General features: G+C 40.3%; 1 protein-coding gene across 6 annotated transcripts in view; it reads right to left on the reverse strand.

Moving 5' to 3' along the window:
• CCDC169 (coiled-coil domain containing 169) overlaps window positions 1-13,858 on the reverse strand; it is a 35,173-nt gene that overhangs the window by 19,470 nt on the left and 1,845 nt on the right. The window contains exons 1-5 of one of the 6 annotated variants that reach the window (XM_050332086.1): window positions 10,206-10,304; window positions 5,543-7,886; window positions 4,390-4,522; window positions 3,840-3,950; window positions 3,709-3,749 (exon numbers count right to left, since the gene is read on the reverse strand). In XM_050332086.1, coding sequence (XP_050188043.1) covers window positions 3,709-3,749; window positions 3,840-3,950; window positions 4,390-4,468 — 231 coding nt within the window. In that variant the 5' untranslated portion in view covers window positions 4,469-4,522; window positions 5,543-7,886; window positions 10,206-10,304. Of the gene's footprint in view, window positions 1-3,708; window positions 3,750-3,839; window positions 3,951-4,389; window positions 4,523-4,597; window positions 4,814-5,542; window positions 7,887-10,205; window positions 10,504-13,858 lie in introns of those variants that run through there. The other 5 variants (XM_050332084.1, XM_050332085.1, XM_050332089.1 and 2 more) reach the window with 5 other exon arrangements.

The raw sequence follows: 13,858 nt of genomic DNA on the forward strand, positions 1-13,858 counted from the left end.
GCAAGAAATCATTCATCAATATCATTCTAATTCTAAATCAAACATAGTGCAAGCCATCTGCAACAATTGCTGCAATTTATCAACACAGAAAATCCTCTGTGCCTTCTTGTTCATTGTTCCAGAATTTGCATTTGTATTCTACTCTTTCATTCAGGTTTTTATAGCTTGCTGACTGCCAGGGTCCCTGATGACATATCTTTTATATTTTTTTATTTTCCCTGTAGTGCTTGATATCAAGAAAATATTTTATGCTACCTATCTCTAAATGGGTTGAATTACTCTACAGACATGTTTTTCTCCTTCTATTCACTATAGAAGGACCTTAAATGACTAACTGAGTGAGATAAATCTCTTTAGTATCTCTGATATAACTCCTTTTTTAAATACAGATGAAATTGTTTAGTAAGTTAAGAATTATTAGAGGTCCTTCTAATAACTCTAACTGTATAATTCTAAGTTCATTGGGAACACAAGTTAAAAATACTTGAAAATTATATTTCATTTTCTAAATATGTTGCTCAAAACAAAATCTACTATCTACTGTTGCCACATTACAGAAATTGTATCATCTTAGTGATCTTTCCACAGAACTTCACAGAATCACAGAATCAACCTTAAAGATCATCAAGTCCAACCATTAATTCCAGCACTGCCAAGTCCACCACTAAACCATGTCTCCAAGTGCCACATCTGCAGGGATGGTGACTCAACCACTTTCCTGGACAGCCTGTTCCAATGCTTGACAAACCCTCCAATGAATAAATTTTTCCTATGCAATACACACAGGAAATATATTTTCATATAGGAATATATTCCTATTTATATGCAACTGCAAGTTGAAAGCTAAATATCACAGTGTACTTTTGATTTTTACAGACACATACACTATGTTTTAAATACCCACTCTCTACATTTTTACTTTGAGCAAATGTATATTGATGACTGGTGGAAAACTGTTTGTTTTTCTATTCATTTACCAGATCTCTCTTTTATCCTCATCTGTGAAAATCCTAAATATTCCCACCTAGTCCCCTGAACAACTCTCAAAAATACAAAAAGGATTTTAACAAACCTACATGCTTAAACACCACAAAATTTTCTGTGTATTTTTACCAATGTTTTATCTCCTAAAAATATATTGAAAAAGAAAAAGCAGGTCTACCTTTCCCAAGAGTGTCTCTAAATATACACTGACTATTCTGATAGCTTCAGTAAAAAAAAAAAAAAACAAAACAAAACCACAAAACAAGAACTCAGAAAACAAACAAACCAACAAACCCCATAAAATACATCTATTTTCTTCTGTTCTTTCCCTCAGAACAAGGAAAAAAATTAAACATTTCACTAAATTCTTAAGTATTCTTCTTTCTGGCTAGCAAATAGGAGAATGTATTAACATTCCGCTGGAAGACTGAAGGACGGAAAAGGCATGGCATGCAGGCTCCAGGCTTGCCCAGGACAAAGTAAGCCTAGGACTTCAACCTGTCCTCTAGACTCCTGGCAAGTATGAATCTTTCAGCTGTGCTGGCATTCTTTCCTTTATGGGAACAGTAATCAAACCTCTTTGGAACCATTACTCACCATAACTGGTGAGGAGGCAATGCCATATTTAGTAGGGATTAGAAACGTACTGGACCAGTGCAGCCCAGCTTCTGGTCAAGGAGATTATCTCACTGGTAATGTCTCCCGGAGTGCTTGGCAAGGTGTAATTGGATTGCTTAAGAGAGTACTAGAAATAAACCTAAACAAAAAAAAAATACTGGAAATAAACACTTCTGATACTGTAAGCATGCACAATCATGTAAAGCCTGTAAAGTCAATCTGTGCTTTACAGGCTGATAGGAATAACATTTTCTGAAACTGTAAATTTTCTAGATCAATATTCTGTCTTCAAGACTTTTCTTCAAACTCACTTTTTGATTTTTCTATTCAGTGAAACAGAAAAGTGAGATGTGAAAGATTTTGTTTGTTTTAATTAGCTGTTTAGAATAAAATCTACCTAGTCCTTCCTACCTAGAAAACACCATGGTCTTAGCACAACACTAAAACTGGCAAAAATGTTTATTGTCTGAAAGCTATGGATCAGATCAGAAAAAGCAGTTAATTATTCACACCCTGTTACAACAGACAATCATTCCCACTAATAGAGCATGCAGCCTCCTCTAGGCTCAGTAAACTCCCATTAATCTTCAGAATCTGAAGCACAAAGTCAGATGGTAACATTTCTGTAAGCATAAGCAACAGCAATAAAAATCCTAAGAACCCTGCATCATAATGTGCATTATCACATCTTTATCTACCTACCCTATTTCAAAAAGTGGGTAAGAAGCAGAAAAGGTGTCAAAGATTTCAGCAGATGGTAGACTAAGGAAAAAGTCATTCTGAATCTAAAATGATTTTCACTTCATTTTCCACTTTAGAAGACAAAATGGTCAAAACATTTGCTGGGTTTTTTCTTGCTGTTTTTACCTCAAGATTGCTTTGTTGAAATACAGGTCATGAAGTATGAGTGATAAGGAATAAAAATTAAAAACTTAGATATTTCCTATATTGGTGCAAAAATTTACTGTACAACGAGGAATTTTCCAGTGACTGTACTATGCAAAATGTTACAGCAACTATTCATCTATCACAGCTGATACAAAATTTGGAGTACTGACTGATACAAGAGATAATAGTGTTGCTGTTTAGAGGGGCCTCAACAGGCCGCAAAAACAGGGAGAGAGGAATCACGTGAAGTGGGAAATGCAAAGTCCTGACCCTGGGGGAGAAGTATCCTAGGCAGTAGTATATGCTGGGGCTCACTGCCTGAGAAGTAGCTTGGGATAGAAAGACCTTGGGGTCCTGATGAACAAGGTAACTACAAGGAAGCAATGCTTCTTTCTGCAAAGGTGGTCAATGGCCATCTGGGGTGCATCAGGAACAACTTTGCCAGCAGGTCAAGGAAGGTAATCCATCCCTTGTCCATAGCACTGGTCAGACATATCTGAAGTGCTGGATCTGCTTCTGGACTCCTCAGTACGAGAAAGATCGGACTTCCTGGAACAAGTCCAGTATGGAGCTATGAAGATGATTAAGGAACTGTAGCATCTGACAGATAAGGAAAGAGCTGCCATGGTTCAGCCTAGGGAAGAGAAGGTCTAGGGGTCCTTATTAAAGTGTATAAATATGTGATGGGAAGTAACGAAGAAGAGGGAGCCAGGAGCTCCTCAGAGGTGCCCAGTGAGAGGACAAGAGGCAGTGGGCACAAACTGAAATGTGTAAAATTCCATTTGGTCACAACTAAGGACATTTTTTTATTGTGAGAGTGGTCAAACACTAAATGATTCCATGATCTGGTGACCAAGGTTTAACATTTTCCCATCTATTTTTAGAACTACTATTTTTAGTCCAGCTACTGCATCTCACATGCCTTACTGCAGATTCAGTCATAAAACCTTCACTTAGTTAAAAATTTCACTACATGATTCTTCCCAACATTCAGGTCTTATGTACCTCCTACTTAAGGATTTTATTCTATATTTTATAAATTTATAAGCAACTACACATCTGAAAAAATACAAACATAAGCGGGACTGATTGTTTTGGCTTCTAGACAAGGTTGATGCTATTTTTTTGTCATGAACAAACAAAGAAAAAAAAGACTACACAAGTTCTTCAATTACACTGTGATTTGTTGTTGACCCAACTAAATGTCACAGTACTCACCACAGGCATTTGATCAAATGTGCGAACAACGGACAATTTATCTGCAAATAAGCAAAACATGTGACCTTTTGATATAATGGCAACATATAAGCATTAATTCTACTGAAAAAGTTATGAATACCCATTTCTACCTGCTGGTTTTCCACGAATAAGCTCCACCTTATCTCGAAGAATATTAATTTGCCTTTCCAGCTGTTTGTTCAGTTCTACTTGTGTCTCATATCTGGTTTTCCATTCATTACCTTAAAAAAATACAGAATTATTATATTTCCCAGATTATTTTATGTCATTTTAAGTAAAAGAATTTTTTTAAACTGTTCCTTTTAACTAACTGGAGACTGAGAAAGGTAGTAATCCTCATAATGAGGATCTTTGCATACAAAAGACCTTGAAAATATAAATCAAGGAAAATTTTCACTGGGCTTACTGTGGCCAGAATATTAACCAACTCTATGAATTCATGTTATTCATAGTTTCATTAATAATTAACCAAAAAAAAGCTAACATGGCTGCATGTAGCATTCCTTAATTTCACATTTGAAACACCACAGTCATGTTTGACAAGAGAAAACTTAAATTTCCAAATAAAAATTTGAACCTCTATACTGTAAAGCTTTCCCAAAAGAATAAATTTTCTGTGTTTCCTAATAAATTAGCAAGACTCTGTTTTAATTCACTTACCTTCATCTTCAACACAGTTAAGTCTTTCTTCCAGTTCTGCTACAGTGTTTCTCAGTTGAAATATTGAGATTTCAAGCATCTGCCTGTGGTATTTAAAGGAGGCAATAAATTGGCTGTTGCATTAGTCCTGTTACTGAAATTAGAAAAAACAGATCAAATATATTTTCAGAAGAAGTATCTATTGGTCATTTCTATGTAATTACATTACCTTGTCCATTTTTAAATGTTCTTTTCTCCGTGGATACTACAGTGCCTTAGAAGCATTTCTACTTTGTGAATAAAATTACTTCCATAAAAACCCAAGACAGACATTTGCTAAAACAGAATAATTTTCTAACAGATCATCAGCATTAAACAAATGTAGAGAAGGCACTGGCCTTAATTTTTCATCTAAAAGAAAATTAACATTTTTTTAAAACAAGAATATGTCTGAGAGATTTGCTATTTGAAGTTGTGAATTCATACTTCATTTTGACTCACTGTTCAATGATTAACAGTCATTTTCTAAACTGTACCCATACAAAACCAATCAAAACAAACCATGTTTTACAACTATCAGAAAAGAAAGACAGTAAATAAAGGGAGTGTTAAAAAATATACAGTAGCTAAAGCCACAGGTTTTTTTCAGTATGTTAATACTGTAGGAAAAAATACTTTTGCCCATTGATTAATTCTGTACATGGGTCACCCAGGCAGTGAAAAGTACCATGAAAATCAGGCTCTTTCTATCTTGGAAGATATGACCAGAAGCAGAAGGTAGCAGAGGACCAAAGGTTCCTGGGTGCCTCAATGTTTCAGAGCCCAGATTGAGATAGTCCAAAAGAACTGAGAACACAACTCTGCAAATAAGGCCCTTTGAAAAATTCTTTACAATATCAATATGACAACTGATGTCTTTGAAACCCTAGCCTAGTTCATTAAAACATGCAGCTGAGAAAATTGTTGTGCTTCATATTTGTTACAGTGGGGGGAGTGTTTGTTTTGTTTTTAAAGGAGAGGTTCCATTGCTAACATGGATCTTAATTTTCTGAATAGTTCATGAGAAATGCTCTTCAAGAAATAGTTATCTAGACTACAGGAAATCAAAGCTCTGATAACAGAGATGATTACTGAGAAATCTCTTAGTATCATCTCTTGCACTCCTTGCACCAACCTTCAGTAGATAACAATTCTTTTTCATAGCCTGAAACATCAGATTTCAACTGGAAACAAACCAACTGATCATAAGGAACTGAAGAGCTATGCTTGGAATAGGGAGGGCTGAAGAGCTGAAATAGTAAAGAAATGTAAAGAAGAGTAATTTAAGGTAATTCAAGTACGACTTCAGTGAAAGAAACATGCTGTAGAACAGCAAGACAGATATCAAAAATGTGGCAAAGGAGAGCTGGGCCTTCCAAGCCCTCCTTGCTCCACTGCTCTTTTTGTCCCTACCAACATTAAATTAGAGAGGAAAAGAAATAGTGACAGTATTGGAAACTTGCTAGAGACAAAAAGGATGTCCTTTTGGATGAAACCCAGCCAAAGATAGCCTTGAAACACGAGTCAAAAAGCTTAGATGTAGGAAAACCAAAGGAAATCTGCTTGCTGCTGCCTGTTTGCTCCCACTCCAAATAAAGGAGGCAGATGGCTAGGAAGAAGAAAGACAAAATTTTACTACATTGCTGCTATCATTCCAACACAAATAGATAAGGTTTCTGCATAGCATATTCTATCAACCTCTCAGAGCTTGGAAAAGAGGAAACCATGATGACAGTGAGTGCTAAAATTAAAGTTTTTGAAGGAAATAACACTGAAAATTAGAAACATTTAATGCTGTAACCAGAGCTGAGCTGTATCAAAATGAAATTGTTTTCCTTTTCCAAGAAATCTTAATTAAGTGCTCAGATGGATGCAGAGGGATGACACACAAAGAATGAGTTCCTTAAATCCCATGTTTTCAGTTTTTAATTTCTGTTAATTCCAAGACTATATACAATATTTCATACATCGGATTTTATTATTCTTTCTGTACCATTAGCAAAACTGCAAGCCAAATTCCAACTATATTTTGACCTGATAAATAGATGTACAGAAATGATAAATGGTCAGGTGTCAGATTGTAATTGCTACACTGACAGAAAGTCTTATTTCCATTTGGCAACAGAAACCCTTTTAAAAAAACTCTAATTGTTATTAAACATTTAATACTCCAGTGGCACCCAGAATGCATCCAGGGTGAAACCTTTTTGTTTTAGTCAGTGTATATGCAGTAAAATACAATCCCTTCTCTGGCAGACAAAGGATGTAGAAATACACCACTTTGACCAACTCAGTAAACATTTCAGCTTTCCAATGTATCAGAATATTTTGCATTTCTGGAGTTATTTCTAATTGTGATAGGAAGTGATGGTCATGGCATGTATCTGTTAGTGTGAATTTAATGCAGCTGTGTATAGGTGTCTACCTGCCTTCCCAGAGACTAGCTCTGTACTTAGAGGGACTGTGCTCTGATTTTACCTGCAACCTCACGTGTTAAACTTAATGAGACATGTTCAAGGCCTATAAATCTTTTCCATGTCAATGGACAATTTATAGTCATCACAGCAGAAAGCCCATAAATCCTGAAAGCTCATCAGGGGAACTTAACAACATCCTTGCATACTAAGCATTAACAAGAAAGCTCTTGTGAAGAAAAGGAGAAAAAAAGCACAGTTCAGATAAGTAGGCTCTGATTGAAACTACAAAAGAGGAAAAAAATGCTAAGTTTCTTTTTAAGGCAGTGTACAGGTGCTATTTTACGTGACAATGACAGTCACTTAGGATGAAAGCCATTTTCCTGCACGTTTTGCTACCCAGACCTGGATATCTTGTACGTGTATCAGGCAAAAGGCTGCCCGAAGCAGTTTTCTATAGTGGAGAGAGAAACCAATGAAACGTTATAGGAGAATCTCGGGGCAAGTCATCAGTTCTAGGGCATCAGCTCTCTAACATGGCAGGCCTTTATTGAGTCCTGTAGAAGACAAAATGCATAGATGCCTTCAGAATCTATGAACAAAGCAGAAACAATATTGCACAGTGCAGAGGCACCACATGGAAGAGCACATACAGTACTGAAAGCTACGGGCGTGTGACACTTGCAGTCAGCAGTGTGCTGGGAAAATGCTGCAGTTTTCCTGGCAAGGAAAGCCACAGAAAATGAAATCTCACAAGCTGAATTAACACACAATATTAGTAAGTAGCTGCCATGCATAAATATATGTCTTTAAGACCTCTTTGTCTGTTAAGATGGATACTGCAGCATTATATGCCTTTCCTCTCTCTCTCTGAAACATGTCATGACATTTCCCAATCAAAATGTGTACTGAATCTTGATTACAACAATTCAGAGTCATATTTAAGCTGACTTTCATTAGAGTCACAAAAGATTTTGAAAGACTTCACACTAGATCCACGATCACTGAGAATCAGCAGGTACTTTAGAGACAGACCCCTTACAGACATGGATGATTCAATTTATTCTGTGAAGAAAAAAAAATCATGACTGGTTAAATGAGAGTGGTAGATGGGCTGTTAGCAAACTGCCTAAATGGCACAATAATCAAATAAGCCAGTAAAAAGATGACAAGGGTGAGATGGCTGTGAAGGAATGCAGACATCTATTTGCAAGCCACTCATCCTCAGCTCGCTTTATACCCCAGGGAAAGAAACTGGCACCTGCTAGGGTGTGAGTCATCTCATGCTAGAACAGCCAGGCAAAGTAGGTCAGATGAATCACACCTTCCAAAAGCCTTTCTGTATTCATTGACTATACATGTCACCAGTCTAACAAGCCTGGTCACTGGCAATTATGTTGAATAAATAATTCCTGTGAAACTGGCAATAATGGTATTGTCTCTTTGTACACACACAAGATATACACAGGAAACAGCTGTAGAATCCACCTGGAGCACCTTTTACTGTCATGCCATCACAATTAAGGATTTTATTAAATATATATTTTGCTTTCATCAGTAAATAAGTCACCACAACTTGACCTGAACTTTGGGCACAGTCTTGCAGAAGATCCTCAGGGATATTAGCAAGAACTTAAGGCACATAAATAATCCACGTTTTCATTAATAAAAAAACCCAAACATATAAATTAAAGCAGTGAAACAAAGCCAATACCATTCTACTTTTTACCTGAACAACAATAATATCAGGATCGTGTGTCAGGTAAAAGAGCCGGTATATGCAGAGGATAACTGATGTATTACCAACACACTACTAAGTCAGGAAACTTAGTGAAAGGAAATTTGCTTACACATTGGTGCAAGTATGTCCAAGCTCTTTTTTGTGACATATCGAACACAGACGGTGCCTATAACCATTTTGACTCTGTTAATATTGGTTTCCCCCTTTCCATTTGTGAATAAACCTTTTTTAAAGTCCACAACTGCAGGACTAGTTTGAAGAGATCTGCAGTTCAGACACTGAAAGAAACACTGTTCAGGGGGAAAATCAATATTAATAGAATGCTTGAAAATAATAAGGAAATGCAAATATCAAGGGTCTGAATTAAGGCAGCACAGGAGCTTCTGACATTTCCCAAGTTTTAATTTACTAACACTCAAAATGCAATCATGCTGTTTAACACAGGGGAAAAATGTGTAACTTCTTAAGTAAACTCGGGAAAAAAGAACCTAGAATGCCATGCCATGAGCATCAACAATCCTCACAGCACTCAAACATTTGCTGCTTAAGGAAGAGGACTGACTGCTAATAGTAACAAGTCTTCATCTCTGCAAACTGCACTACAGAGATGCTGTACCTTTCCTGTAAATTGCAAAGATATTTACTGACAGAAGAGAAGGGTGAACATCCAGCTTTCCAGTTTTACTCAACACCATGGAAAAAAGAGTGTATAAAGAGCACCTCACTGTCCATTTTATCCATCTTCCCCCAACGAGGCATGCACCCATGTGAGGGCTCCTTTATTCTTCCTCCAACATGGATTCCAATCCCAGTGTACTGGTTTTGCCTCATATACATTTAATTCTCTGGTATGGGACTATGTTTTGTATTTGTGATGAAAGTGTTGATAACAGGGATGTCTTAGTTACTGCTGAAGAGTGTTTACACTGTGTTAAGGCCTTTTCTGCTTCTCATACCAGCCCACAGGCGAGTGGGCTGGGGGAGCACAAGAAGTTGGGAAGGGACACAGCTTGGGCAGCTGATCCCAACTGACCCAAGGAATATCCTATGCCACGTAATGTCATCTTCGGAAACAAAAACTGGGGTGGTGGGGCTTGCTGGGGCTGCCTTTCTTTGAGAAAGGTATTAGCCCGCTGGTCGTGAGCACCTGGGGTTTTTTTATTAATTTACTATTCTTGAGTTTATTTTTTATCTTTTCTTTTGCCTTTGTCTCAACCCACAGATTTTCTCACCTTTACCCTTCCGATTCATTCCCCATCCCACTGGGAGGGGAGCGAGCGAGGGGCTGTGCAGCTGTTCAGCTGCCCGATGCGGTTAACCACACCTGGTCCTATTTTCGCTTTTTTGGCTGATACAACTTACCCTGCCCCTTCAGGCTCCTTCGTGCCCCCCCCCAGCCCTCGGGCCAGCCCTTCCTACGGCGCACCAGCCGCAGCTCGGTGCCCTTACAGCAGTGCCGGGCAGACCCCCTAGCCCCGAGCCGGCTGCCCGCACACCGCACCGCCCAGGGCGCCCCACTGCGGCGGCCGCCGCCGCCATTTTGCCGCAGGGAGGCTGTGGGCGGCCCCGCATGGGCGGTGCTGCGGGACGGCTCCTGGGGCCGCTGCCATGCGGCCTCGCCCCGTCCCCCGCCCGCAACTCACTTCCTCCGCTTCTCCCGCCCCAGCTCCAGCGCCAGGCGGTCGGGATCTGCCGCCCGCCGCTCGCCGCCTTCCCCCATCGCGGCCGCCGGCGCCCGCCCCGCCCGCAGCCTCCGCGTCGGCCGGCGTTGCGCGGGGTGACGGCTGCGAGCTCCCGGCGGAGCCCAAGGGTGTGGCGTGGTGTGGCCACGGGCAGGCGGGGGGCTGGCAATGCCGACCCCCGCCTCGGGCACTCCCTTCTCCGCAGCCCTTGCGGCTCTCCCGCTGTTCAGGGGGAGACGGGGCCGGGCGCGACCGGCAGCCGATGTCATGTTCGCCGGCCCCGGCGTGCGCGGCCGCGTCCCGTGCGCCCGCCCGCCCGCCCGCCGCTGCCGTGACAGCCCCGCGTGTGACGGGGCTGCTCTGCCCTCTGACCGGCCAGAGAAACCCCTGGCACCGGGCAGAAATTGCACCAGAAATTGATGGGAAAACACGAAACAGCTTTGGCCTGGTTACGGAGAACATGTAGGGTGAACTGATGTGCTGAACTTTCCATAATTTGGGGAACAGGTGCGGGGTTTTTTTAAAAATCACTTACTCTGGATGGAAAGTAGCACGGTTTTAAATAAACGCTGTGGCCCACGTGTGATGTCAGGCACAGTGTAGTGGAGCCCGGTTTTACGAGGCGCCTAGTCTGTATTTTAGCACCCTCAGTAATTATGATCTGTGTTGTGCACAAACTGGTTTGTAAGACCCTGACTTGAGACAGAAAAGCTTGGAATAATCAGGTCTTAACACTGATCAAGTCAGTGGAGTGAGTTAGTCAATATATAATGGCAAATATTTAAATTCTCTTACCTTGATCTGGATTCGTGCTTTAAAAAATGTTTTATGTTTCATTTTTCAAACAAGAAATTTTAGATCAGTCCATGGCATTCTCAAGGTAAAGCTTTATGGCTTAATCTATCAGCTTTAATTCTGCAAGAGTGGCATCACCTTTGTCAGGTTCTCCCTGCCACCTTCTCTGATCTGCTTCAGTGCCAGCTCTTGACATTTGTGTGACTCTCCATTGAGCCAGTACAGCTCCTGAAACCCTGAAAACTTACATCAGGGAAGATGTTTAATGTTTGTAGTTTCTGTTGGTTGGTGAGCTGAAATGGCTCGCCACCTGCACAGAAAAGCACCAGACTTGATGCAAGTGACAGGGTTAAACTGGGAGTGATTAGTGCACTCTTAGATCAACTTCACAGGATCTAGTGCTCATCTATCGGTTCACTTTCTCAGGAAGGACATGGACTGTAATTTTCCTTTACTGATATACTATGAAAAATAAAGGGTGTAGTTTCTCAGCTCACTAAGTCTGCTGCATGAGTAGCGAGCCAAGTGCAATAGCCCTACCACTTGTTGGCTAACAGAGTCACTGCTTTTAAAATTTAAAACATGAGTTATGTATCACCATTACTTTAATACAGCATAAATCAGTACTGCCATCCAAAAGCCAGCCCTGAAATGTTGTGAATTGTGATCCTAAAGTGGCAGTGTGTGACACTGGAATGGGCCAATCTAACACCTCACTGACACTGCAATAGTGAGGCACTAATCCAGCAGGATCTAGTGTCTGGGAGTAGAACAGTAGGATGGAGAGTGGGAAGCTTGATTCTAAGAAGAAAATGTCATTGTAATTTCACTTGTCTGATATATATTAGAGCAGATAATATTTGAGTCTCAAGTTATAACTGATGCTATCAGCTAATCAGTGACTCATCATGAGGTGTGGATTGAATTCAAAATTTTCTGAAATACTTTAATCAGGAAATAAATTCAGAAGTGCTCTGTGCTGTAACTGCATTTAAATTTAGCTGCTCATTTTGCCTTCATGTTTTACTGAGTGCTACCTTTTTAAGATTCATATTGACAACACTTTTCATACCAAACCAGTAATTTAAGTAATGACTTGGACCTACGTTAGCATTCATAACTAACTCAGGATACTGAATCTTAGCAGCAGAAGTGCTAATCAGTAACCATTTTTCTTGTTACCAGTTTTTGTGAACAACTGCTTCAAGACTAATTTGACCAGCCTGATGGATTGTTCTCCACAAGGAAGGCACATTAAGAGAACTCAGAAAGAGCCCTGGAATCACAAGGAAGTCTGAAAACAAAGGGCACAGCGGAACTGAGAGCTGTTTCCCAGTCACAGTGTATCTCTCCACTCCAGGAGACTTTCATTTGACCTCCTGTTCAGGATACTTTCAGGTCTCAGCCTCAGCTCAGGGAGTGAGGTGTGTTAACCAACCAGGTGTGTTAACTAGGTAAGCGCTCAGAAATTAGGTCACTATGGACATATAGATGTGCCCAGACCACACCGGTTGGATTGGTACATGACAGCAGGTCTAAGTGTGTGCTTCACCTGATGGTTTGGGAACTAAAGTGGGAGAAAAGCAAAAGTTTCTTGTGAACTGAGGTCTTGTGTGAGTGCGTAAAACTTCAAACTTTCAACATTTTCAACAATCACAGCAGTAACATAGTGACACTTGCAACACATGAGAATTTTCTCCATTTCTTTATTCAAAAAAAATCTGTTAAAAATAGATATATGGCTACCTATAAAGGTATTTTCATTGTTTTAAAGTCTTTAATGTTATTTTTGAGATTAAAGTGTTTAGTAAGAAAAGTTAGGAAACTTGGTCACAACGCAGTGTGTTTTGAAAGCAGAAGTTTATACTTAAATATGTAACTTCATATTATGTGAAGGCAGTAAACTGCAAGAGTTACTTGAAAGCAAGGCAGACCAGTTGCTGAAGACAAGCATTTGGATTATAACATAAATTACAGTTATTTCTGTAGCTCCAGTACCTAAAGTGGGATGACTAGTTGTGTGGGCAAGGAGAAACTGTGGATATTGTGTATTTTGACTTTACCAAGGACTTTGATATAGTCTCCCACAGTACCTTTATAGCCAAATTGGTCAGCTGTAGATTGGAAATGCGTCTGTCCTTGAACAGGCAGCAGTCACGAGCACTGAGGCCATGCTGCTGAGAACACAGCTGCGCTGGGCAGGGCACGTCTCCAGGATGCAGGATTACTGCCTCCCTAAGATCGTGCTCTATGGGGAACTTGCCACTGGCTGCTGCAAGAGAGGAGCCCCGAAGAGGAGATACAAGGACTGCCTGAAACAATCTTTCAGCCTTGGCCATATTGATCATCATCGTTGGTCTATTCTGGCCTCCAATCAGGAGACACGGAGACACACTTAATAATGCTGCTGCTTCTTTTGAGAACACACGCAGGATCACTCTCGAGGAGAAAAGACAATGCCAAAAGAACCCTGTCTTGTCGATATCACCTGGGGAGTCTTTCCGCTGTGCCTTCTGCAACCGGCCTTGTCTATCTCACGTTGACCTTTTTAGCCATCAGCGCGCTTGCAGCAAGTGTGGGTAGGGCCCTTCTCAAATCTTTGTTCGTGAAGCCTAGCCATGATGATGATGATGAGATTGGAAAACTGGGTAATAAGACTGATGGAAAATTGGCTGGGCCATCAGGCTCGAAGTGTGATCAGCAGTATGACTACTTGACTTGGGGATCAATACCCGAGCCAGTACCCTTAATTTGTCATTAACAGCCTGGAAGACTGAGCACCTTCTCAGCAAGTTTGATGATGATGATGAATTGAGAGG

This window comes from Myiozetetes cayanensis, unplaced genomic scaffold, assembly GCF_022539395.1.
Source record: "Myiozetetes cayanensis isolate MyiCay16 unplaced genomic scaffold, myiCay2020 scf5-8, whole genome shotgun sequence".
Lineage (NCBI taxonomy): Eukaryota > Metazoa > Chordata > Aves > Passeriformes > Tyrannidae > Myiozetetes > Myiozetetes cayanensis.